Source organism: Saccostrea cucullata, unplaced genomic scaffold (genome assembly GCF_032062105.1).
Source record: "Saccostrea cucullata isolate Sc308-1 unplaced genomic scaffold, CSIRO_AGI_Scuc_v1 ctg448, whole genome shotgun sequence".
NCBI classification, from domain to species: Eukaryota; Metazoa; Mollusca; class Bivalvia; order Ostreida; family Ostreidae; genus Saccostrea; species Saccostrea cuccullata.
This window is the reverse complement of record NW_026937346.1, coordinates 587,418-615,265: the sequence shown is the minus strand read 5'-3', so window position 1 is coordinate 615,265 and position 27,848 is coordinate 587,418. Positions and strand designations below refer to the sequence as shown.

General features: G+C 32.5%; 3 protein-coding genes across 3 annotated transcripts in view; all 3 read left to right on the top strand.

Moving 5' to 3' along the window:
- LOC134247981 (uncharacterized) overlaps positions 1–27,848 on the top strand; it is a 171,785-nt gene that overhangs the window by 64,602 nt on the left and 79,335 nt on the right. The window lies entirely within an intron of this gene.
- Positions 1–27,848, top strand: part of LOC134247986 (uncharacterized) — a 132,583-nt gene that overhangs the window by 32,548 nt on the left and 72,187 nt on the right. The gene's annotated exons all lie outside the window — the stretch shown is intronic.
- On the top strand, positions 246–27,848 carry LOC134247989 (GTPase IMAP family member 8-like). The gene is made up of 6 exons (XM_062730407.1): positions 246–468; positions 560–676; positions 845–869; positions 11,292–11,485; positions 13,510–13,563; positions 27,229–27,848. Exons 1-6 carry the CDS (start codon positions 246–248, stop codon positions 27,846–27,848), a joined length of 1,233 nt encoding a protein of 410 aa, XP_062586391.1.

The following is a 27,848-nucleotide window of genomic DNA, read 5'->3' as shown; positions in this document are numbered from 1 at the left end:
ATAAATTCATGATGATACTTTAATTGTACTTTTTTTAAACAATTGTAACAGTCATACTTTATTTCACTCATTTTTTTTTTACAAAATGATCTTTTTGGTTCTTTGTATTTTAATAGATTACTAGTGTATCTATGTTTTGAAATTGGGTTTCAAAAACATAAACCAAATACAGAAAATGTGTCGCTTCAATAAATACAAGAATAACTGATAAATAGTAGAAAAGCAAGTTTTATACAATACATAGGATGTCGGGGGAATGCAAACAATCACAAAGTACTATGGAGTTTGTACCACAATGTCCAAAGGATATGAATGGATGGGATGAAAGAGCAAAATTAAAGGATTGTCCTAGGATTACTAATGGTACTACCTGCAACTATGGAAAACCACTGGTGTATCACTGCCTTCCAAATCCGTACAGAAATTTAAGTATTGAGGTCTGTGCCCCTCGTACCAATATTCCACCAGGTAAACATATAGTACTGGTATATTATAAATTACAAATATGCAAAATGCTATGCGTATACTAGTCTCCTTTTTATTGTTATTGTCTCTTTAGATACCTGTCCCGATTACAGCATCGAAGGGAAGAGGGTAAATGCAGCATATAATTGTTCAGAAAATATAGGATATCCCTGTCCAGATAAGCAATACTGGTCAACAGAAATTATTAATCGTGAGTAATTATGAGTATTATGTCCTTAACTGATTGGCTGTTGATTTCAGATAATTTATAAATATGCCTCTTGTAACATTTTTTTCTACATAAATGTTAAAAAAAAAATTTTGAAAAAAGATTCATAAACTTTTTAACAGTTATTTGTATATTTTATGTAATTTTCAGATCGAGGTTGTTATCAAAGCTTGACGTAAGTAATTTACAACTGTTGATTTAAATACGTTTTGTTTAAAAATCAGCATGGCAGTTAAAAATACAACATGAGCTCTAATGAACTTTTGTCTAACATTTTTAACATATACATAACTGTAGAATTGCATATCACTAAAACAATGAAACATGAATCATAAACTAACTCACCCACCAAATAACATTGATAATAAATATCAGATCCATACCGGAAAACTTTATAAAGCATTGCTATTTAAGTCAGAATATTATTATTTTAAACAGAAAAATAAACTGGGTGCAAATCTTCTCGTTAAAAAATAAAGTACTCATCACACACAAGGGAAAAAAAATATTGAGATTTTTACTCAATAAATAAAGAGATGAATTCACAAGTATTTGTAAATAAGTTATCAAGAACAAACAAGCAATCTGAGAGTATTACAAAGCAATACATGCTCCTTACAGGATTTCCTTTTGGATTTTTAGGATGTCATTTTATAATATCCTATATATTAAAAGTACCACAAAAATGTGGACATTTTTCTCATTTATTCTAGTTTATTATGCACCATAGGCTGCTATGGTCTGGGATAAAAATGGACTTAACTGCTGAAAATATATTTCGCAGTTGGGGTGTGGGGCTTGCTTTTATGATAATACAAAATATGTACATGCAATAAGCTTACTTTGCCGCTTTACTAGGAATCAGCAGGCATATTCACGAAGCTATCTTAGGACTATGGAGTGTACTAAGAACGTCCTAGGAAATGGCTATATCTTAAATTAGTTTCTCAGAGCTTTCCTAAACTGAGGACACCATAAAACTTGTCCTAAGATCATCCTATGTTTGTTTTGATGCTTATGATTTTGGACCTTGTTTAGTATTAGCGACAATTTCTTGTCTCTAAGTAGTCTGTGTACTGAGGAATCATCAATGTTCATGGGTTTCTAATGTTCGAAGATTTTATGGGTCACCCTTATCCACGAATTCACATCTCCACGAACATTTGCTTTATAAACATATTTATTTGTTGAATCTTCTGTATATATGAGTTGCCACGAAATTACGTCCCTAAGAACCAACACAATTTTGCTTAACCACGAACATTGTCCCCCAAGAATTAAAATTATTCCACAGTCTGAGCCGACGATTTACACAAATAATAAAAAAGAGCCTCTTCTTTGCAACATTAGTTACATTTTTTGATAGTTTTAATACAGAGATGATGTTTTCCACCTGATTGAAAAGCATCTGAATTTAGCACTTCAAAATTTCATTTTTTTGTATAACATTATACCCTTTTTCAAGTTATAGTCTGGTCCGCTTTGTAGAAAAAATACTTCTAACGACAAGTGATTATTAGGACTTTTCGCTGTTAACGTCTTGTTTTATTATTATTATACCTAACACATTTATGTCAAGGATTTAAAGAAAACCATTAGATATATGTAATTTATAACAGAAACATTAGACAGCATATCAAGACGACTCTGGTAAGTAAGGTTTTGTACTTCCGGAAACGTCACTTCCGGTATTTTTAAGTCAAAAACTAAATTTTCTTTGAAAGCCCAAACATTCCTTATTTTACATGCAATTTGGTTCCAAATTTAGGAATATATACCTTAAAGTAATATCTACAAAAAAGTCATCGTTAGGGTTTTTGCACCTATGGTACAATTTTGTGATATACGGATCGAAAGTTAAGAAAAGGGGGGAGGGGGGTTTGAAATCTTAAAAGAGGTAGAGCCACTTTGGGCCTTATTTGGCCCTGAGAATTTCTGAAAATTCAAAACTGATCAGTTTAGGTTGCTAATGCAGTATTTATCACCTGAACCGTTGGTGACCACGTATCTATTAATTGTGACGTAATTTCACATCTAGTTAATGCATTATGACGTCATAAAATGCGTCATTTTCCTCATATCCTGTAAATTCCTTTGAAAATGACCTAAAGTTGAATCATTTTTTCAATATTTCGTATAGAGCACAACCTCTGATCCAAAATATGCCAATACATAATGAAAGGCCTATTTCTGAAGATCAAAAAACATGTTTTATTTTTTGGATCGTGGGCTGTGCTCATATTTTAATTCTTTGCTAAAGGTAGTCAATTAAGCATATTTTCTGCAAATTTCAAGAACATTGCAATTTCTAAAAGCCTGTTTTCAAATATTTAGATTCTCAAAACGAAATTTCATTATAGAACATGAAAGCACCAAGTGTCTACTTTATTTTGACGTATGAAAATGGAAAGAGGGTGATAGTTAATTAATTGATATAAGTACAGGGCCATTTTATGCATAAGATGGCTCTTGCTCTTTGAAAACAGTGTAGGAGATTTATTTTGAAGACTACAAATTGTTAATAATAGTAAGTAAAGATTATGATGTAAGTTTCATGTCCATAAGAGCAGAACTGCCGGTTCTATAAGTCTTTTAAAATTGTCAATGGGAGTTTTTATAATAAAAAATCATGCATGTTCCATTATCTCACGAAAGAAGAGAGCGGTTTTGTATTATTTACAGGGAATAATAAATTCAGCATTGTCTTCAGGTGATTAGGTAATGAAAACAAGATCCCTGAAAATTAGGGATTTTTAGGGGTCATACTTAAGAAGGTTTTTCTCCCTGTAACTTTTTTATTTGTCAACCAATTTTCAAACTAATTTCAGTTTTTAGTTAAGCATAAAAAGGGCAATTTAAAAATGATGACTCTAGCATTGTCTTCAGGTAGTTAGGTTATAAAATTATTATTTTTTAAATAAAAGAGATTTTAGGGGTCAGTACAGAAAATAGTTTTTTGTGTGTTAACTTTTTATTCACCCATCAATCTTCAATCTGATTTCTGTTCTGAGCTAAGCATAAAAGGGGCAATTTAAAAATTATGGTCTGTAGGTGTAACTTTTTGACCCTTATAGGTGTTTAAGAGACCTGAAATTTTGCATTTTTTAATCATTTCAAAAATAATTGCATAAAAGTTATCTCTCTTTGTCATTCATCTTGGAGTCTTATATGCTCTCTTTGTTTCAATTTTACCATGCATATGAAGAGTTCTTCCGGTTCTGTGAGTCCCTTAAAACTGCCAACGGAGCTTTTTATGTAAAATTTGAAATCAAGCCTGTTCCATTATCTCAGAAATCATTCAAGCAATTCTTGTGATATTTCATAAGAATAATGACTGTATCATTGTCTTCAGGTGGTAAGGTTATGAAACCATAATTTCTTAAAATGAAAGGGATTTTAGGGGTCAGTACAGAAAAATAGTTTTTCCATGTAACTTTTTTATTTACCCACCAATCTTCAAACTGATTTCGGTTTGTAGTTAAGCATAAGAAGGGCAATTCCAAAATAATGGTCCGTAGGGGTCATTTTCCGACCCCTTATGGGTGTTTTAGAGGCTTTTAATATTGCTTTTTAAAGAAATTTTAAAAATAATTGCGTAAGAGATATCTCCCTTTGTCAATCTGTGTGGAGACTTATATGCTCTCTATGTTTCAAGTATAGTATGTATAAGAAGAATACGTCCGGTTCTATGAGTCCCTTAAATTTGCCTATGGAGATTTCTATGTTACATTTGCAATCACCTATGTTCTATTATCTCAGAAGTCAAGAAAACAATTCTTGTGGATATTTCACATTAATAATGAGTCTAGCATTGTTTTTAGGTGGTTAGGTCAAGAAAATAAATTTTCTTAAAACAAAAGGGATTTTAGGGATCAGTACAGAAAAGAGTTTTTTGCCTGTAACTTTTTCAACTACCCATCAATCTTCAAAGTGATTTCGGTTTTGAGTTGAGTATAAGATGGGCAGTTTAAAAATGATGGGAGGTAGGGTCATTTTTTTTACCCCTTATAGGAGTTTTAGTGAATTGAAAAACAGTCGTTTCTCGCATACTTTGAATTATTATGAAAGAGTTATATCTCTTTGAGTAGCCGTTGATTAATATAGTAACTTTTTATGTTTTAATATTGATGTCATCAGAACTTAAAACATAATGAACCTTCTGAATTTTTATTATGTAATAACCAGTTCACTCTAAGATTCTGAATTTTTTAGGGGTCGAAAAGCCCTCCGTTTTTGTAGAACGACAAAAAAGGTCTAGTTATTTTATTATTTGGTCCAACATACATTTAAACCTATTTCGAGTATGCTGAATTCCAAAAAAATATGCTGGCCTTCATAAAAATGGCGTTAAAAAGGTCAAAATGGCGATTCAAAATGGCGGACATCTAATTTGTCTAATTTGCTTTAAATGTCGTTCAAAACGGAAAAATAATGTGTGAATATTTCACTGAATGTAATGCAACTATGCAAATTATTAAAGAGTGCTAATATTATTACTTTAACTCAAAATTTCAACAAAATTTAGTCGTTTCTACATTTAATTCAAACTTTATCTGATTTAATTGTCTATTGTTTCTCTATTCTGCTTTGTTCAAGGATTTTACGTTTGTAAATATCAATACACTGCACAATTGTATTTTTTTCCTCTGCAACTTACTAGTCTTCAACTGAATGATGGTGCAGCTGTAATTATTAGTCAAAATGGAGATTCAAAATGGCGGATATTCTTCTTTTTTTTTTTTTTTTAGCATTTCTTAATGTTTGAATAGGAGAAAGGATTTGGTGAATATCCTACTGGACTTTTGCGAAGACATTGACTTTTACAGTTGACGGCTTACTTGGACATTTGGACAAGGGAGGGTGTTGAGGGTAGGTATTTTACCTTTTCGTTCCTAGACTATGTAATATGATCTTTGAAATAGCCCGATATTATCGTTTTGTTAAATGTTAGGATCAATATTTTTTTCACAAAGAGCTCCCGTATATTTTCCTAGTGTAAAAGTAAGCCGTCAACTGTAAAAGTCAGTGTCTTCGCAAAAGTCCATTAAGCGTAGTTCAACTATGAAAGTGACAAAAGAACACTAATATTACACTTAAATTCGTAAAATTTGATCGCTTAAATTTGAAATGTGTTAATTAAATCAAAATGGCAATTCAAAATGACGAACTCTCAAATTTTGTAGAATACTCACTGCAATGCTTAATTCTGAGTCATTTTGCAGAAAATGAATTTAATTCAGTTTTTTCACAACCAATGAAATTATGTTCAACTGTTCAATTAAAGTTTGAGAAAATTGTTGTTATTGACATGTTTGTCATGACACGGGTCATTGTTTGATTACTTTTATTATTAAGACTTTTGACATTTTTTCCTTTCGATCTCTCTATTCTACAACTGAATGATTCAATTTAATTTCTCGGGAAAATCTTTGCAATGGCACACTCATAAATTTGCATCAAACAACCACGAATATTCATCCCATCTGAATTGTCTTTGTAAAGTGAGGCTACCACTACATATGCCGTATTCTAATATCACGTACTGTTTGCCTTTGTGCTTGCTTTGCATGCATATAAAAAGAATGGGAAGCGTAATTTATAAATAATTTTTGTACACGTGAGTGTACACTGTGTATTTGTAACGCAACCTTCAAACAAGGGTTTTTGGGATCAATTAATTTTTCTTTTCCTAAATCTTCTATTGACATGCACTACAATGAGTGAATGATATTCAATACATGTGTATATTTTTCTGAAGCTCTGGAAAAGACTGCTTTTTCGCCGAATCAATTTAAAAGGAATAATTGCAGGCTTTAGAAAGGCTCCAATGCATTCTACATGTGTCTATCTCTAGAAAAAATAAGCAATAGCAAATCGGTACATAATATGCTACTTTGATAGCTAGAGTTGTAAGAGGGTACTCAAAACAGTACTAGAGCAGTGCTTAGGGAACTGAAGACTTCTCCTTCACTCAGCAAAGAATGACTTAACCAATATCGCCACATTCCAGTCCATCTTCAACAATCCAATCATCCCTTCTCCTCCCTCCCTTCTACACACAGCGAGCTTTAACAATGCTTTTTAAAAATGGTTGATGGGATGAGGCCGGGTATTTTGTAAGGTATACCAAAATTAATAGGTAGAAGAATTTCTCTTGGTGTCCTTTTCTTCTGAGTTTAGCCGATTATATTGATTAGCTCATTTTATAAACAAACAAAAAAGTTTTAAGTTTTTTTCTTGAAATAGTTAAAGCAAACTAGATTTGAAAATTTCCAAATGTTTCCCTCATATTTAACCGTGTTCCAAAGCTTTTGAACCCCTTTCCACCTAAAATCAATCCTGAATCGCTGTCTTTATCAATTCGCACTCCCACTTCATCATCACCCAGCATCGAAAATTACTGAAAAAAAAACTTTGTTCCATTTCATCGTACCTTTTTTACTAGCTTTTGAATTTAGCACGTGTAAAAGCTTAGTATTATCCCCCTATCTTCTATTCCACCTTTAATTGCTATATGTTTCAGTCTGTCTTCGGGAGTTTGGTCTTTTCAACACTCAAGGTACTACTACACCTTCATTTTTAATGTAAAAAATAAATTTTGTTTTCCAAAACCTAATGCAAAATGGGAAAAAATCTCTGATTTTAATAATGTAGTCTATCTTTCTATTTTGTGATCGTATAGATTTGTTTATTTGTTGATAGATTTGTTGTCTTTTGGGGTAGAAAGGACATTCTATCAGCAAGACTTTTAAATTGAAAATTCTCAAACTTTATCATCTTGAATCATACTGGAATAGGAATATATCAAGAATTTCTAACAACTGATATGATTTTACAACCCTCGAACTACAAAGTCCACTTGCCTTTATGCTCGGAGAATACAGCCTTTGGGGAAGCTTAATTGGCATATTGTCCTTTAAACAGCAATCACAGTATGACAATATAAACTTCTTACATGAATAAGCATATGGTGAGACAGGTAAGATGTAAAAAATCTTCGGTATTGTCGTTAAAAGTAATTTATTGTAATGCAGTAAAATTAAAAAGTAATTAACAACAATTTCCTCCAACTTTAATTGAACATTTGAACATCATTTTATTAATAAAAAAACTGTAATGAATTTATTTTGTGCAAAACGACTCAGAATTAAGCAGTGTGAGTATTCTGCGAAATTCTAGTGTTCGTCATTTTAAATCGCCATTTTGTGCTAATTAAGACATTTCAAATTTAATCAATCAAATCTTCCAAATTAATGTGATAATATAAGTGCTTTATTGTCATTTTCATAGTTGAACTACGCTCAGTAAGATTTATATAAAGTCTTTCTCCTATTCGAACATTAAGAAATAATTTGAAAAAATAAATACCCGCCATTTTGAATCGTCATTTTAACCTTTTTAATGTCATCTTCATGAAGGCCAGCAAATTTTTGTCGGATTCAGCATACTAGGTTAAAAACTATGCCGGACCAATTAATAATTATTTGCCGTGAGAAGTTATTTCTAGCCTTCTTTTTATGAATCTGGACCAGACTATTAAGAAGGGATAAAATATTACTGACTTTTATTGTAAGGGAATAATGTAAATGAATTGCCCAAAACTAAAATTTCCGGAAACACTTTGTCATGAAAAAGAAAGGTTTTCATTCTCAAAATCATTTAATACGCGCGTGTGTGTGTTGGGGTGTTGGGGGAGATTGGTCGTAAACTAAAAGTGAAGGTGAGATGGACCCTTCATTTATCAAAACTTCTATCATAGATTAATAGCAATAAACTTAACTCCGGAAAATATCGAGGGACCATCCCCTCCCGATATTTTCTTATATACTACATGCTGTTACGAGACTACGAAACTATTGACATGTTTTTATGTTCTGAGCGGCACTAAATATCGTATAATTTTAAAAATGCAAACATCAAAATATACTGAGGTCACATGTACAACTAAATGGGTTGCCTTTTTTTTTTTTTTAATGTTTTCTATTTTCTTTCAGTTTGCTATAATTTAATGTCTCCAAATGTCTATATTCATCAATAATTGTCAATGAAACAAGTGTTCATTGTAAGTTAGGATGTCCTTACTTAAGATCTTCCTAAGTTATCGTCGACATAAATCTTGTAATATGTCTTCGTATGTTCCTTACTGTCTTCCTAAGTCGTATCTTAGGAATAATCTTAGTACAAATCTTAGGAAAGTCTCATAAACACGGCTGTTGTATTTTCTGTGTGTAAATATATAAATTTAAGCGATGGTAGGGGAGGGGAGGTGTTAACTTTTATAATTATACTTTCCTGAATTCAGATATCTTCACCCCACGATCTCAACCTCCTTAATCCACACAGATATAAGAAGGAAGATTGGAATTTGGACTTTATGTAATGCTTTTAAAAAATGCTGAAGATGGAATTTACGACATTTCAACTTAGGAAATTCCTAAGATGCTTCCATTTTACACCTTAAAGGTTCTTAAACACAGATTTGAAAATATTATTTTCTCTATAATATTACAACTTATATCTTTTAATAGCATTTCACACAAAAATTGATAAAAAATCTTATTTCATATAAAAAATATTTAAATTTCAATTTTTTTGGCGGGTTTGATCGATGCATCTTTGCTCTTTCACAAATTAAATCTATTCTTAATCCTTAGGAAAAGTGGTGTGCATAAATGAAAAATATTAATACTATAATACAGAAAATGCAGAGTAGATATGTTCGAAAGCAAGACCAACACACAATATATTGTCAGTCCGTGCAGTTGTGGTAAGCAGACTGTGACGAATGAACGCACCCGGTGAATTGTAAACATCAACAATAAACTGTGTACATAATACGGGTGTGCTCGATTTGCTAAACTCTGTATGCAACTCTTCGTTCGGAATGACGATACTTGTGAATGAGTTTTACTTTCTAACATTTCTACTCTGAATAAAATTATTTTTCTGGATAAAAGTTTTAATATTTCTCATTAATACACAACAAGATTGCAACTATTCTTAGGATTAAGAATAAGGTTAAAATTTTTGTGAAAATTTGTGTGAAATGCTATTGAAATATGTAAGTCGTAATATTATAAAGAAAATATTGACTTCAAATCTGTGTCCAAGTACCTTTAAGGTATACATGAACCTTTACTCAGATGACTAAAAATTCCACTGAAAAGAACGAAAAACCACCTATTGCACATTTTACACCTATGATTCCTGTGTTAGATTTTAATTTCAAAAAACTAAGTCAATGACATACTTTTCATGCTAGTGGCTCCTGAGTATTTCTCTGGAAATACATGTATCTAATTTTTACATAATATGACCAATTTTTCTCACAAACTCACAAAATATTACAAAACTCTTTAAATAATGATATATTACAGCAATGCAACAGTGTTGCTTCAAATTAAGATATACTAGAGTTTGGGCCATTAACTTAAACAAAAAATGCAACAACAAAAGCAGCTGTTGCAGAAAAAATACATAACCCGCTTACGCCGTTTATGTAAATTTTTTCTGTAATAGCTGCGACCGTTAATTCCAGTTATAACAAACAGAGAAAGATATTTTATTGCTTATATTTATATTTGTTTAAATAATCATTTAAAGTAGGATTAAAAAGATTATTTATTGTATTAATGATGCGAACGTTTTTATACGTTTCATTGATGGAACAGCCACTGATCAAGAAATCTTTACAGGTGAAAAGCCTTCTGTAGTTCATGCATTGATTAACGCAATGGGTTTTCTTAAGAAATAAAGGAGATATTCAGTGGATGTGAATATATGATAATTTTAGCAGTCGGAATTTCCTCTGTCATATTTATATTTTGTCCACATTTTAATCGAATATTATAATTATCTGATTGATAAGAATTCTAAATTTTTTATAGCCTAGTGTAACTTTTGCTTTCCTAATTTTCATGATATTAATAATATATTGGGTCAATGAAATTGTTATGAATTATTAACCAAATGAAGAGAATTCTAATTTTAACAAACTCCATAAATCAAATATAACGGTAATTAATGATGAATAAAATTTTCTTTTTGTAAATTTTGTATGTTATTGATTATTAAGAATGTTATGCCTATATCACAGTTGCAAAATTCAACAGATAAAAACAAACGTCGCTATGTTGGCGTCACATAACGCTGCTTTGACATAGAACGACATAGTTCCCCCTTAAAATATTCTTAGGATATTACTTCGGACACGTCTTAGGGCGCATCTTAGCCAATTTCACTAGCGCCTTTTTAAATCGCCTGTAATCTGAATAAGGATAAGCTCGCCGTCGAATTAAAGATAGAATCAAAATTAGAAAGTCTCATATGATAGGATATATTTTCGATGACTAGGACTTTTGATGTATCGTAAGTCTTAAAAGATGCTTTTAGTCATAAGATAGTTTAATAAGCATGCTTGGTTGTCCGTTGATAAATGAACCTGATTCTTTCATTGTTTTTATTCTTGAATTGAAGATAAATCCCTGGTAACATTTTTAAAGGAAATAATCGACTTAAAGATTATTTGTAGAAAAAATAATGCCAAAGAAAATAAAACTCACACTTGTATTTTGAATTGTTTTAATTGTTTTGGCAGGTCGCTTCGCCTAGATAATAGTTCTACACAGCTTCCTTTTAATATAAGTCATCATGGGGAAACGGGAGAAAACCTTTCTCGAGGAGAGATAGCCGGAATTGCAACATCACTTGTTTTCTTGGTCCTTCTCTTGTTGTTCTTCGCCATCCTCATCTTTTTATACAAACGGTCTGACGAGAGGGACTTTAAAACATGTAAGTGTTATATTGTAATGGAAGTGTAAATTCACAAAATGATATAAAAGGGTCATGGACACAGTTGCATCACTATTTTTTTCACACTTTTTAATTTCTGTCTTCTGTGTGTGAATGTTCATACTTTTTAGCTCACCTGAGCAGAAGGCTCAAGTGAGCTTTTCTGATCAAAATTTGTTCGTTGTCTGTCGTCGTCGTTGCCGTTGTTGTCGTAAACTCTCAAGAACCACTGGGCTAATTTCAACTTAACTTGGCACAAAGTATTCTTAGGTGAAGGGGATTCAAGTTTGTTCAAATGAAAGGCCACGCCCTTATTCAAAGGGAGATAATTGAGAAATAGTGAAAATTTGATGGTATGTTTTGAAAATCTTCTTCTCAAGAACCACTGTGCCAGAAAAGATGAAACTTATATGGAAGCATCCTCAGGTATTTTAAATTCAAGTTTGTTCAAATCATGACCCCCGGAGGTAGGGCGGGGCCACAATGGCCAATCAAAGTTTTACATAGAAATATATAGGAAAATTCTTTTAAAATCTTCTTCTCAAGAACCACCGTGCCAGGAAAGATGAAACTTATAGGGAAGCATCCTCAGGTAGTGTAAATTCAAGTTTGTTCAAATCATGACCCCCGGGGGTAGGGTGTGGCCACAATGGCCGATCACAGTTTTACATAGGAATATTAAGGAAAAATCTTTTAAAATCTTCTGCTCAAGAACTACTTGGCCAGGAAAGATGAAACTCATGTGGAATCATCCTTAGGTGGTGTAGATTCAAGTTTGTTCAAATCATGACCCCTAGGGGTAGGATGAAGCCAAAATGGCCGATCAAACTTTTACATAGGAATACATAAGAAAAATTTTCTTCTTAAGAACCACTGGGCCAGGAAAGATAAAACTCATGTGCAATCATCCTCAGACAGTGTAGATTCAAATTTGTTCAAATCATGACCCCTTTGGGTAGGGTGAGGCCATAATGGCCGATCAAAGTTTTACATAGGAATTTAAAAATATTGGAAAAATCTTTAAAAATCTTTTTCTCATTAACCATTAAGACAGGAAAGATGAAACTCATGTGAAATTTTCCTCAGATAGTGTACATGTAGATTCAAGTTTATTCAAATCATGGCATCAGGGCTAGGGTGGGGCCATAATGGCCGTTTAAAGTTTTACATAGGAATATATAGGGAAACCTTTTAAAATCTTCTTATCAAGTACTTCAAAGCCATGATTAGTAATATTTATATGGAATCTTCCTCAGGTATTGTAGATTCTAGTTCGTTCAAATCATGATCCCCTGGGGGGTTAAAATTCAAGCCCCCCCCCCCCCCCCCCCGCAACGTTACTAAACTTTCAGTTCTGATCTGATATGTGCTTTTTCCTAGCCGATGTGCTCAGGTGAGCGCTGTGGCCCCTGGACCTCTTGTTTAATTTAATTTCTGTTGTGTGTGAATATATGCAGCTGGTAGGGGCATGGGGGTGTAAATTATTATAAACTTTTATGAATTCAGGTGGACTTGACCACCAACCCCACCACCGAAACCAAATTGTGAAAGTTTTGATTGGACCGGCGTCGGTCTCATACAGATGACCGGTGTCCACGTCCCACAGTAGGAATCGATCCCATGAGGATCAACTCCTTACTTTGCGACTCTAGAGCAGTAGCTCTAATTACTGCACCACGCGGCCGACTAATTAAACAATGTTATTAAAATTAAAAGTTAACTAGAAACTGATCGATTATTAGGAAACATTAGAACATGGTATCAATTTTAAATAATTTTCTACATCATTTATCTTTATGCATGTAAAGTTATTTTGAGACTGATCAAGGATAATAAACAATTATAATAATTTACTGTAGCTTCACGAATTATCCATCAATTCATATTTCGAAGCAATTTGTATAGAATGGGTACATGCAAACAGAACCACATCTCTAACCAGCTTCATAGTTTTGGGTATTCCCTTATGGCAAATCACAGGGTTTTCTAAGTAAGATTTTTTATTTTTATATCGCTCTTTTCAGTTCTAGGGCAATACTTTCGATCATGCTGCAATTTCTTCAGACGAAGGAAAAAAGGTAAGCATAGGTCTAATCTAAGCTTGTCTTAAAAAGCTTGCGAAACTTCTTAGATTCGATTGATTGATCTAAAGGGTGTTAAGAAAGTTCGTTCCACATTTTTGTTTTATATTCCAAAAGAAATACTGTTAGAAGATATTTACAATTTGTGATATTTCATGTTTACAGAGTTCATTCTTTCTACTGATAAGGTTTTAACTTTCTTTTGTTGAATCAATAAGGAGAGAGTAGGTATTCAAACGGATGATTTCTGTTAAAAAAAGGAATGATGCATATTTGTGACATTTATTAAGCACACGGGTCAAAACATCCTTTCAGATACGGTGCAAAAATTATCAGATCTGTAAAAAAAAATTCAAATTGACAAACCTATTCTTTTGAAAAGTGATCTATTGTTCTTCTATGCTCATCAAGGTTCCTTGATGCAAGATAAGCTATGAAGAAACAAAAGTAACTTATCCTTTATTTTCACTCAAAATGACCGGCATTTCTATCATTCGGGTACTTTAAAGATGTTATATATATTTTCATATGGAAGAAAAATCCCTTAAGTTCTTGCTAGAAATGAATTGCTATAAATCTAAAGCACACTCTTGTGATTTTGTCAGACTTTAAAATTCATCTCTTTATATAAGCTCTACTTTGAAATTTTTGAAAATAATTCATCCTGGAATGAACTTTCTTAACACCCCTTTATATTTTCTAAGGAAAAAATAATGAGTAATGCTCTGTAGCCACACGGACATATGACAATCGACGAAAAATAACTAGTACATGCATAAAAAAACACGACGTATATTAGCTGCTTTGGCGATCACGGAGGCATCGTAATGTTGCCAGGCTCTTAAATAAAATGCTTGGCTTGCCATTTCAATGTCTGATAACATTTAGATGTATATATCTCCATTTGACAATCCAGTACTATGAAAACATGTTGACAGGTCGACAGAATTAAATATTTAAATAAACCTGTCGACCTGTTAAACATGCATAGTAGCCTTTTTATTAACAAAATGTCGACCTGTCAATCTGTTGACATGTCTACTTGTCTACCTGTAGACCAGTTAAGCAGACATAATAGCAGTTTTATGAACAAATAGTCAACCTGTAGACATGCCAGCCTATCGACCTGTTAGGCAGACATACAGTGTAGCATTTCCTTTAGAAAGTTCGGGAATAAAAACCTCAAAATGACCCATTTCAGGGGAATTCTTCTTTAGAGTGTCCACAGCCGTCGCCTACTTTCATATTTGGATATGTTGTGCAAAATACATAGCAAAATATCTCAAAATCTTTGTGGGCGATGCCCTTGGACAATATTTCATGAAAGAAAATTCCATTTAAAATTGGTGTCTTCTTCACCATTATAAGCAAAAAATTGGAAAATGCACAAGTTTATTACATCAATGAGCATTTAGAAATAAGTGTGAGATAAATGATTTGTATAATTTTTATGCATAGAGTTTCAATAATTCAGGATACTTGAGTGTACATTTTTTACATCAGTTTCAATTTTTAGAGAATCACAAGGCAAGATTTGTATTGATACTGTACCTTCTTCTTTGATCGATCCTGCATATTACAAAGTATAAAAATACAGATGTAATTATAGACACAACATAACGTTGTCGTGTTAAATAATTTCATAAAAACAACATTCTAGCCCATTTTAAAGCAATGTTTATTTATTTTTGAAAGTTGAAAGGATTTGAATTATCTATACAGTACCCCTCATGAAAAAAAAAACATATTTGACTTAATTATACTACTGGGCATAGACGGACGGGTTTATTGTTATTCAAAGGGGTTAAGGGTTATTACCGACTGCAAAACATACCGGTAATCGAATCGCTCGATCGAGTTTGATTTTCCTTGGCAAAGTATTAAGATGATTCAGGCATACCTTTTATTGTCCCCCACTTTCGCGAAAGCGAGGGGACATTAAATCTCATTCGTCTGTCTGTCACTCTGTCTGTCTGTCTGTCAGTCTGTCCGTCCGTCAGTCACAAAAACCTTTAACCTTGCCGATTACTTTTAATTTAGTGGAGCTATGACTTTCATATTTCACATGTGTATTCCTTGTGACAAGACCTTTCCTTGGGTACCACAAAATTTGAAATTTTGACCTCGAACTTGGAGTTTGACCCACTTTTACACAAAAAATTCTAACTTTTACTAGATACTAGGACCTTTATATTTCACAAATGTATTCTTTGTGGCAATATCTTTCATTGGATACCAATAAACTTGACCTAATCACCCTGACCTTTGAGATATCTGTGCCTGTAAAAAAACTTTAAACTTGGCCATAACTTTTGAAGGTAAGAGATAGGGCTTTCATACTTCACATATGAAATCAATGTGAAAAGACATTTCATTGGATACAAAGAACTTTGACCTTTTGACCTTGGAGTTTGACCTACTTTAAAAAAAACATACATTGAACATAACTTTTGAAGCTGGGAGCTTATCCTGATCTGCATAACATTATTTTAAGTCATAACAAAAATTATGCGAAGTGGGAATTTTTAGCTATTATGTACATTTTAGTCAAAGTTTCCAGTACTTTCCAAACACCACAGACTAGCTCACAGCACTTTTTGGGTAGAGAAAATTAACATCTTTAAAGGTGTATAAATTTTTGTCTTGAAAAGCAAGTGTATGCCATTGCACTATCCTCATTTCCTTCATTCAGCTTAACAATTCTATTTTTATACAAGTCACGTGACTGACAAACAGCTGATACATGCTATATAACTGGTCCTGTGTACGGCAGCTTAGTCCTGTCCATGATAGATAACTATATTACATTTTCTACGGGTATTCAGTAGCTTTGTTACAATTTTTTAAAAGATGTAATATATAATTAAACGGTGCTAAAGTCACATTTTTCATATCGACCCTTAACATAGCCTAGTGTTCAATAAATAATGTCCTCGCTGCTCGAAAAGAAAACGCTTTTCAATGATTTATTCATAATGATTTCACATAAATATTATACATTTATTGACTGAGTTCGAGGGCAACATGCGTTTTGTCGGACCCAAGAACCAAACTGTCTGCCTGAGGCCGTTAGGCCGAAGGCAGACTGTTCGGTTCGAGGGTACGACAAAACGCATGTTGCCCTCGAACTCTGTCAATAAATGTTTTGTTATACCTTTCATTTTATTTTATTTTATTTTTTATATATTTACATGTATTTTGTACTTAGGTCCGTGATGTAACATCAGATCTATCACTGTTTAACACCAGCGAATGAAAATGAGATTAAGCTCCGCCCACTCTGTGACGTAAGCGGTCCAACATCTCTCCGAGCGGTCCAACATCTCACTCAGCGGTCCAACATCGATTTTTTTATGCCCGCTCAGCAAAACATTAAAAATGTTAGACTTTTTTTGTATAGAATTGTATAGGAACAAATTTCTAAAGGTATAACAATCTCTTTTAATTATTGAATACACGTCCGTAACATTTTATAAAATGTCTTAATGTTTTTAGAACTCATTTAGGGGTATGACCCTTCGTATACTCGAATATGACGGATCCTATGATTTCCTGGACTTGCTTCTTTTATCTGAAAGGTGTTTTTTCAAGTTTGGAAAATGAAACAAGTGGAAAGGTGAAAGATCTAGTTGTACGACAAACTTTCTGTTTATCCCCCAAACCACTTTACTTTTCAGGGCATGTGGGTTTGGATGCTGTCAGGAAGAAATGTAATAATGTAATATTATAGTATTCCTGATTCTGGTTCCTTCTTCTCATAAACCTTTCGATTATTTTGCAAAAAAATAAAATTCTACACACCTTCAGAAATTTAACTGCCTCTCCGAATACGAATGTGAACAACAATGTCACAAAAATCTATGAAAATGGAATATAAATCTGTCGTTGCGTCCTTGCAATTCTTTGCTCTTCTAATAAGACCTTTGCTGTTCTTTGTCAAGTACATCTTATTTTATATTTGTTTTGAGGGATTTAAGCCATAGATTAAAGTTTAATTATCTATTTGAATTTCAATTTGGGTAAATAAAATTTCTGATTAAAAAAAAAATGTTTATATATGCTTACATGCTGTCGTTTTCACTCCTTTCTCCAAACATAGGATGGCCTTTGAGTACTAATTATATCAGCTTTTTACTTTCAAATATTTTTCAAAACAGTGTGAGTTATTCCCACAATTATATATGTATATCAAACTTGCTATGTGTCTTAAAGTCAATCATAAATCATCAGTGATTATTTGTTGAATTTTGGCAAATAGTACATTGGAGATAAAATTTAACAAATTTGTCACCAAGGACGGTAGCCATATTTGATGCCCATAATATCGTTTTGTTCATTGAAATGCACCTGCTCATGTGTCTATAAAACAGACATTGGTTGCTGTAAATTTTAAATATTTCAGAGGGTATTACTTTGGGATTTTAACAAGCTTGAAATCTGCTTTGATGAAGCCAGTTTACTGATTTTCTTTTTACCATTCATTTTTAAAGCAATGGCTCGAATACCCGAATGTTATCCAGCTTCTCAAAATGAACTTATGTGATGATAAGTGGACACATAAACTTTTATTAATCATTTTAAATATTCAATAATGAGATAAAGTCAAGCTTAATGTCATATGATATCTATGATGTATGTCATAGAATTCAGAACAGCCCTCGTATATCTTGTATTTCCTACAAATATACATAGTCAATTGCTTTCAAGCTTTTTTCATTAAAAGAAAACTTTACAGGGGCTGGATATTAAATATCTGAAATTAATACTACACCGCGTTCATGCTCTTCATTCTATAACTTTAGTCCTGCTGGATAGGTTATGTAAATGTATTTAATAATGAGGACCTAACATCAATAATTTTAAAAGGTCCTAAGTATAGAGTGTCTCCATCCTTCAACTGGCGTCGGAATTTCATAAATACTCTTATTATGGATTATGTTGAAGATTACTCCAGGCGATGTGCCTTATATGAAAAAGAAGACGGTTACCATACGCTTCGCCAGAATGTATCTAATCTATGTTACAAACTCGCATTTAAAGATTGTGGGGCAATATGTAAACCATATATTCTTCTGTATTCAACAATCCAGAAGTGAAAAAAAAAATTAGATAGATTACATCATCAGAATGTACTTGGCGCTACCGACAAAGCAGGTAATAACTTTGCTTTCGTTTGAAAGGCTAATTATAAAACAATTGTATTAGAAGAATTTGGATTTAATACTACACGTGGTAATCCAACTTTTACAGGTATCCATAGTTCCCTTTCTAAAGAAAAATTGTTCAAAATCATATGTCAGTTTTGAATATATTTATGATCCACATGAACCAAACTGAATTCGAACTAACATATCTCAGTTGGATTCCGGAACTTCACAGAAATCCTAACAATCAAATACATAGTTTAAAAATTCCAAGGGACTTCTGGACAATTCAAAAACACAAGAATTTCTCAACTATCAAAAGCTGAAAAACTTACCACTTTTCAAATTTATACACAACCAAATTAACGTACCTTGTCATTAGATACATTCAATTTTTTTTTTTGTTAAAAACATTCTGATTGTAAACTTGTCATCAAAACGATCCTTGAGTTTCTGATCGACAATATCTATGCGGTTTTTGTTGACCAGGGGCTCGTTTCTCAAAAAGGCCTAAGACCAGGCGTAGGCTTAGTCCAGACTAAATCAGTGACTAAACCCGGAATTTTAAGTTGGACTAAGCTGCGTTTCACAAAAAGGCGGAGACTTAGTCGAGAATAAATTTTGGTTTAAATCTAGGCCTGCTCATGAGTAGGCGTACGTTCTTAGTCTGTACACAACTTGGAAAAAGTTTTTTAATTAAAAAGAGTTTAAATTTTTTTTATTTATACATATGTGATATAATACCTATTCACATACATGCACATAATTATATTATATGCAAAAATCATGAACATTAATAAACAACAATAATATTATGTAGACAGGGAGTAAAATCCATCGTTATTTTTCGCAAAAGGTGGGATGAACTAGAAATTTGTAATTAAGAATTTCAAATTTTAGTTGGGTAGGAATTTAAGAAGTGTCAGATTTTATTTTATAAAAATGTAGGCACGCGTTGTCGGGAGGGGGGGGGGGGCTGCAACCCTCCCGGTTTTTTTATTGCAATAATGCATTTTCAGTTTTAAAAAGGTGAATAAGTTATGGGCTGATTCCCACTTTCAGCATTTCTCTTTTCGGCTGAATATTTTGGTCACTCAATTACTCCCCCCCCTCCATCCCCATTCACTTTTTTAAAATGATGCCAGGTTCCGGATATCTTTTGTTTTGAAATGGATAATGTTTCAATAAGTCCTCAAACAATATTCATTTTTAAAAATATATTTAAGTTAATAAGAAATATTTGGTAACTATGCATATGCCATCGACCAAGTCATTGCTTCTTTAATTTTCCCCTTTTAATTGCATGTCTTTAAATATAATATTAATAAAACATAAAAATTTGTATTTGTAAAATGTTCGAGCATTATACTTAAAGTATTCTGTTTATAAGACTGTTCACTCATTGTCGAGAGGTGAGAAGTGTAGATGGGTTAATCGTTTTTTTCTTAATGACTTGCAAAGGCTAAATAGTTTTAAGTCGAATTCTTTAGAACCATATTACATATTACAGGCAATAAATCTAGTAATTATTATAAATTTCTAAAATATTTCCATTAAAATTTAGAATGCGAGTGTTATAATGCAATTGGTCACTGTAAAACTATGTCCAAAATGAAATAAATGTATCATAAATGCAGGTACATGTTTCACCCTGATTGCCAATATATCTCTAATTCATATGGAATAAATTGATTGAAATAATAAAAAAAATTATATATGGTATGGGCCATTCGCACGTATATAAAATCGTTGCTTACTGTGTCAAAATTGTCAAATTTTGAAGTTTTGTTTAAAACTAAAGCACTTAAAACCTTTAATTCTCTGCATATTACTTAAATCAGCATATCAATATAAAGATAAAAGAAATATATGAATTATATCCTTTCAAAAACATAAATTTCATTGAGGTTCATTGACGTCTAAATTTTACCAAAAACGGGAGCCAAGGAAAACCATATATAGATCTCCAAGACAACTAATCATTATTTTTTTAAAATCGCGTATCCATATTTTAATTTTATGGTAATTATGATTTTATAACTGATAAATTTTTGACTGTACGTCTGTTGGTCGGGGGCTCTGTCCCTTCACTCTCTATCTGCGTTAAGTATTTAAAATGCAGAAAAAAATCCTTTAGATACTGGTTTAACCCCCCCCCTTTCCCCGACTTTCAAAACTTTAGCCACGAGCCTGTTCCAGCCCCTAGTGATATATGGCTTTTTCTCATAGGAAAATTACTTTTTATTCTAAATTTTCGCAAGTACATGTATGTATAATCATGTATGTCAATCATTTGGTTTTAATGTAGATATATTGTGGATGTAGAGAGGGGGGCTGTGTCTAAAATTATAATAAAAGATTTGTTAAGTGTGGCTGTCGGCGCCTAACCCGACCCCAATCTATCCCCGTGTTTAAAGATTTCTGAATCCGCTACAGTGTTTATGCTTTGAACTTGAAAATACAGAGTTTGCCTTATAAATCTGTTTGAGAGACGGTGAAAAGGGAAAACATGCAAGTGCGCTCGTGCTTCCTGTGCTTTATATCCTTTATTTAGGTTCAAGTGTGATATTAATTTGATCCGCCATATGTCATTGTAGTCACCAAACCAAATAAAATGCGATCTGCGCATGCTTAGTACATAGCGGAGAGGTCTTAGTCTTTAGACCCAGTTTTACGCCGCTTTCTGAAACGCGATTTAGGCCCGTCTAAATTTTGGCTAACTTTTTTATTATGCCCCCGTAAACGAAGTTTCGGGGGTATATAGTTTTTGTCGTGTCTGTCTGTCTGTCTGTCTGTCTTTCTGTCTGTCTCTCTGTCTCTCTGTTTGTCTGTTTGTCCGCAAAAACTTTAACCTTGCCCATAACTTTTGATTTAGTGGAGCTATGACTTTCATATTTCATATGTGTATTCCTTGTGAGAAGACCTTTCTTTGGGTACAACCAAATTTGACCTCTTGACCTTGACCTTGGAGTTTGACCCACTTTTAAATGAAAATTTTAAAATTTTACTTTGGTCATATCTTTCGAACAGTAGACACTAGGACATTTATACTTCACACATTTAATGTTTGTTTAAAGACCTTTTACTGGATACCAACAACCTTGACCCTTTGACCTTGACCTTGTAGATTTCCGTACTTGTGAAAAAACTTTAACTTTGGCCATAACTTTTGAACGGTCAGGGGTAGGGCTTTCATACTTCACATATGTAATTGTTGTGAAAAAACCTTTTATAAGATACCAAGAACTTTGACCCTTTGACCTTGACCTTTGAGATAAACCTACTTTAAAAAAGCAAAAATTTTACTTTGGCCATATCTTTTGAACAGTAGACACCAGGACATTTATACTTCACATATGTAATGTTTGTTTAAAGATCTTTCACTGGATACCAACAATCTAGACCCTTTGACCTTGACCTTGTAGATTTCTGTACTTGTGAAAAAACTTTAACCTTGGCTATAATTTTTGAACGGTCAGGGGTAGGGCTTTCATACTTCACATATGTAATTGTTGTGAGAAGACCTTTCATTGGATACCAACAATCTTGACCCTTTGACCTTGACCTTTGAGATAAACCTACTTTAAAAAAGCAAAAATTTTACTTTGGCCATATCTTTTGAACAGTAGACACCGGAACATTTCTACTTCACATATGTAATGTTTGTTTAAAGATCTTTCACTGGATACCAACAATCTTGACCCTTTGACCTTGACCTTGTAGATTTCCGTACTTGTGAAAAATCTTTAACCTTGGCTATAACTTTTGAACGGTAAGGGGTAGGGCTTTCTTACTTCATATATGTAATTCATGTGATAAGACCTTTCATTAGATACCAAGAACTTGACCCTTTGACCTTGACCTTTGAGATTGACCTACTTTAAAAAAGCAGACCTTGACCATAACTTTTAAAGAGTTAGAGCTACTGCTTTCATACTTTACATATTTGATTCTTATGACAAGACCTTTCATTTGATAACAATAACTTTGACCCTTTGACCTTGACCTTGGAGTTTGACCTACTTTTTTAAGAAGTTGAACGTTGACCATAACTTCTGAACGGTTAGGGGTAGGGCTTTCATACTCTACATAAGTATTTTATGTGGCAAGACCTTTCATTTGATACTAATTACATTGACCTTTTGACCTTGACCTTGGAGAAACTTTAACATTAGCTTACTTTTAAATTTCACAATTGTTTTCCAGTGAGAATACCCTACTTTTGGTACCAATTAATTAAATTTGCGTTTAAGAAAAGCTTAATCTTTGCTATGCTGCCATACGGGGGCATCAGTGTTTTACAAACACATCTTGTTTTATAATGCTTTTTATTATGGTCAAATAAAGTAAATGTGAATATTTTCCAATGGTCATTTTCATTTTTATGTTAATATGATATGTCCCACTGAGCTTGAGATAAAATATACCATAGAGTCCGACATACCTGTTTCATGTTTTGATGTTTGACGAGAAAAGACGTTCATGGTTATCTAATAACCAAGCTCTAAAATAAATGTGATGACTTTAACTTACAGTTGTGAACTTCCCTTTTTTATGCAGCAATATACCTTCATCATCTGCGTACGGAGTTTATAGATATCAGTTGATTCGATACGCATTGAACAATTTCTTAAATGTAACTCTTTTTGCGCACCTTTGATCTTAAGTTTTCAGTTTTGGCTTGGTATATTTTCTTTTTTCTCTTTTTGTTTCTATCTTTCAAACACCTAATTGGTTCTACATTAAATTACAATTACCAGTCAAAACTGCCATAGCGACACACTGTATTAAGCGAATCACTGTCACATGTGACCGTAAACCCCCCCCCCCCCCCCAAGCTTTTCCCTATATGTTCTACCTGTATTAAACGACCACCTGTCTAACGCGAACAATAACCGTGATTTTCCTGACCATTTTTTGATTGATTGATTGATTGTATATTGTTTAACGCCGAGTCGGCAATTTTTCAGCCATATTTTTGAACTTTCAAGCAATTTTACCTGAATTCAACGGCTACATAATTTCCGATTCCTACTTTCGATTTAGGTCTAGCATTCTGGTTCAAAACAACTACAGGCACGCTTTTTTCATTTAATAATTATAAATGTGAGTTTTACGACTAAAATAACATTAACACATAAATATTTTTACGTACGCTTTATAATTTATTGAATATACATTAAAATCTAAAACACAAACATCACATTTTATGTCCACTGATCGAGCGCCATTTTGAAAATAGACGTTCGAGGTCGATCCCGATGTCATTTCATGCTAGGGGCCTATGAGGGCCAAATATATATTCAGCTATAAAAAGTGCCTTTTTAACTTTAATTAACAAGTAACTAAACCCTAGATTTTTATTTAAGGTTTCGTCAAAGGTCAACATGTCTAAAAAATCATTTTTACAATAGCTAAAAAACTACGTGTGGTATAAAGTCAAAACGTTTACAGTTTATAAATATATCATTGATTAATAGATAGAAAGTATCATTTGATAACAAATATTTTTAAAATATATTTTTTGGGAGAAAAATTGTATCAGAAAATGTGCATATTTCAAAAAAATGCACGTGCTTTATTCTGTCCTTTTTGTGAAAACCATCATTGCAAAAATAATATATGTTTATCATTGAAGGGCAAGTTGGACGTGAATGGTCTCTGAAAGGCTGTTATTGAAAGCATGACATGTATAAAGACAAGACCCCTATAGAATCTGCCATTTGCAATGTGCTTTCACTTTCAAGTCTTAACATTTGGACAAAATAAACAGGGAAAACAACTTTCCAGAGACTATCCAAGTCCAACTTGCCCTTCATTGATAAACATATTTTGTGTCTCTAATGATGGTTTTCACTAAGAGCACGAAATTAATTAGGTGTTATTTTTGAAAATATATGCATTTTTAAGAAGAATTTTTCTTAATATTTTTTCCAAGTATTTTTTTTATCAAGTGATACTTTCTATCTGTTAATCAATGAAAAATTGATAAACTGTAAAAGTTTTAACTTAATACCTCATATTGTTTTTGGACTATTGTAAAAATAAATTTTTGACCATGTTGACCTTTGACGAAACCTTAAGTGCATTGTCACCAATGTGTATGTATACACACGCTAGCTAGTACCCACACCAGGAGAAAATTGAAATACCTGGTCACAAACAGGCAATTAGACACGTTAGTTCAGTAATGAAAAAAAAATAATTGGGTTATATAAAAATTTAATTCATAAATATAATTTAATTTGACACCAAGTGCATAACAAAACTCATGATACAGTTTTGATTCTTAGTAATATGCAAAACATACGAAGTTATATATAGGCTAGCATGTTATTAAAAAAACTATCATTAGAAAAAAATTTGCAGCTTTTTATACTGTATGTAAAAAATATTAATATTTTCAGATGTTCACAATATTTCCCAATAATCATATGACTGATGTAAGGAACAAGCAAATTTTTATTTTTACATGATTTTCATCTTCCCTGTCCCTGTGGATCTTGAGAAGAAAATTTTTAAAGATTTTACCATCATATTCCTCAAACAGTGCAATTGTAAAAGCATTTTAGATTTGAGCAGTACCTATTAAAAGTGGAAATAAACAGAGGGTGTTATAAATACATTCAACATACACGTGTGATATTTTTGGCATTGTACATTTGAACACTGCGGAAAGTAAGCAACCTGTATTAAGAGATCACCTGTCATATGTGACCTTTTTTCCTTTCTCCATTGGAAGGTCTCTTAATACAGGTTTGACTGTATATACATTTTTTGTGTAGCTTTTGGGGGGTTTATTTATTCTGTCTGATTCATACTGCAGCTAGAACTATTTCCTTTTGAGAAATGTAAATAAAATAAGTGTATTAACAATAACGTTGATTTACATTTAATTATTCAAAATGATGTAGAATGACGCTACCAGATGTCTTTTCAAGATTTGACACTAATGTCACATTCACTTAAATTCCTCACATGTAGCAAATACAAGACAGTCTTCAGAGTATGCAATATAAATTACCGTATAAATGGAAATTTTTACGAGACGCGAATTGAGCGATTTGCCCTTAAAAACTAGTAATTAATTTTTAGCGAGATGTTATTTTAGCGATTTTAAAATGCATATTAAAAAAGCTATAACAAATAAAATGCACATTAAATTTTTAGCGATATTCAATTTTAGCGATCTCATCACCCTCGCTAGTAATGCCAAAATTAAATCCTTGCTAAAAATTCTACTTATACGGTGGTTTGATAACATAAATTTTTTAATAATTTGAAAACAATTCACTAAACATTCGCCTGATTTGTTGAACATACTCTCGGGGTATAATTATCATACATGACCTCTACAAATATCTTTAAGTTAACTATGTGAAACTTTATCACATAGTGTTAATTTAAGGTGGTTTAAGAAATGATCTCATTGGGTAAGGTGGTGCCATAATAGGGTATCAAATCATAAAATGAATTATAAGAAACTTTTGTTAAATCTCCTCAACAACCAGTAATTGTAGATTTTGGGTTATTCTGTTTAAGAACCTATACAAAATACACGCCTGAACTTCTCAGGCGTCTGGTTATAACAATGTAAAGAGTTAGATACCATAAACAGCGGCCTTTATAATTATATTGCAAAACAATGGTTTACTGCAAGAAAATATAACTACCAGAAATAAAAAGGTTGTTTCTTTGGCTTTCCTAAGACATATTTCCTTCATAGGAAGTCAAACTAACAAAATATATTGGAAGGGGGCAATATTATATACATCTTCTTTAGATGAAACCCCTGAGAATCCATTCAAGATGCAATAAGTAATAATGATCCAATAAATTTTCCGAACAGCCTTTACGTTTATTTTAAACCACACAGGTCTTTTCATCGCACTTTTGTCGTCTTTCTTGTGTAAGGATGTGTTTTAAATTAGAGGTACTGTGAAACATGGACTAAAAAAATGTATACCTTCATATGCACTCCCATATTAGTATAATTTTGCTGACGGCAACCCGAAATTCCACTCAAAACATAAAAAAATGCAATAATGATTCTGTAAAAACCTAATTTTATTTCTTAGTGGTACAATATTATGAAAAATGTTGACAGTATCAGTGAATTTGTTATGGGAAACCACATGTTATGTTATCCATCAAAATGTTAGAGAACAGATGCATAATGAAATAAGATTATGTGAAAGTCTTATTATATTGTATTAATCAGAGGTATAGGAGTAGTTTTAGATAAGAGATAGAAACACAAAAGTGTTACGGACACGTAGACTGACGCACGGAAGGACGCACAGCCCTATCACTATAGGCATACATCACCCCAGGGGTGTACTTAAAACTGCAAAATTTGTTAAATTGGTGTCACTCTCGAAACATCTGAGGAATTCTTAAGATCGTTTCAAAATTTAATAAACATATTTATGAGTTTCAGATACGAAATTAAGTATAAATATACGTTTTTATTGCTTATTGATGCATTATATCTCCTAGAACATATTTGTTTTTACAGATTCAGCACCAAATCATGTAGACGAAAAGCAGCCTTTATCCGAAGAAATAAGAATTTTACTTCTCGGAAAAACAGGAAACGGAAAGATTTCAACTGGCAATACTATTCTAAATAGATATGAATTCGAAGCTAAACTCTCTGCTGCCTCTGTTACTAATAAATGTTCTAAGGCAGAGGTTGACATAGATGATCTCAAGACTATAGTCATAGACACCACCGGTCTTGTTGATACTGGACGTAAAGACAAAACTATGAAAAAACAAATGAAAAGGATGTGGAAGTTATGTGAAGGGCGTCTCCATGCCATCATCGTTGTAATGCAGCCGGCTGCAATCCATGATGTTGATGTTGAGGTTTTAAATAACATTGAAAAACTTTTTGATAATGTCGACAAAGATTTTAAACAGTTTGTGATAGTTTTATTTACTAGAAACGACATTTTAAAAAGTAAAAAAGTGGACCTCAAGTTATTTTTAGCTGATTCCGCAAAAAACGTTAGAAAATTACAGAACTTCATTTCAGAATGTAACGACAGACTGATTCCATTCGATAATACATTTGTCAACAAAGATGGAAATATGCAGATCCTGAAAATTATCAGCAGGTACATGACCTTATAA

Bases quoted from the DNA above. Each gene is read 5' to 3' on its own strand.
- LOC134247989 (XM_062730407.1), top strand. From the start codon at position 246: ATGTCGGGGGAATGCAAACAATCACAAAGTACTATGGAGTTTGTACCA. The intron at 469-559 runs GTAAACATATAG...TTGTCTCTTTAG, and splicing joins TCGTACCAATATTCCACCAG to ATACCTGTCCCGATTACAGC. The intron at 677-844 runs GTGAGTAATTAT...TGTAATTTTCAG, and splicing joins GTCAACAGAAATTATTAATC to ATCGAGGTTGTTATCAAAGC.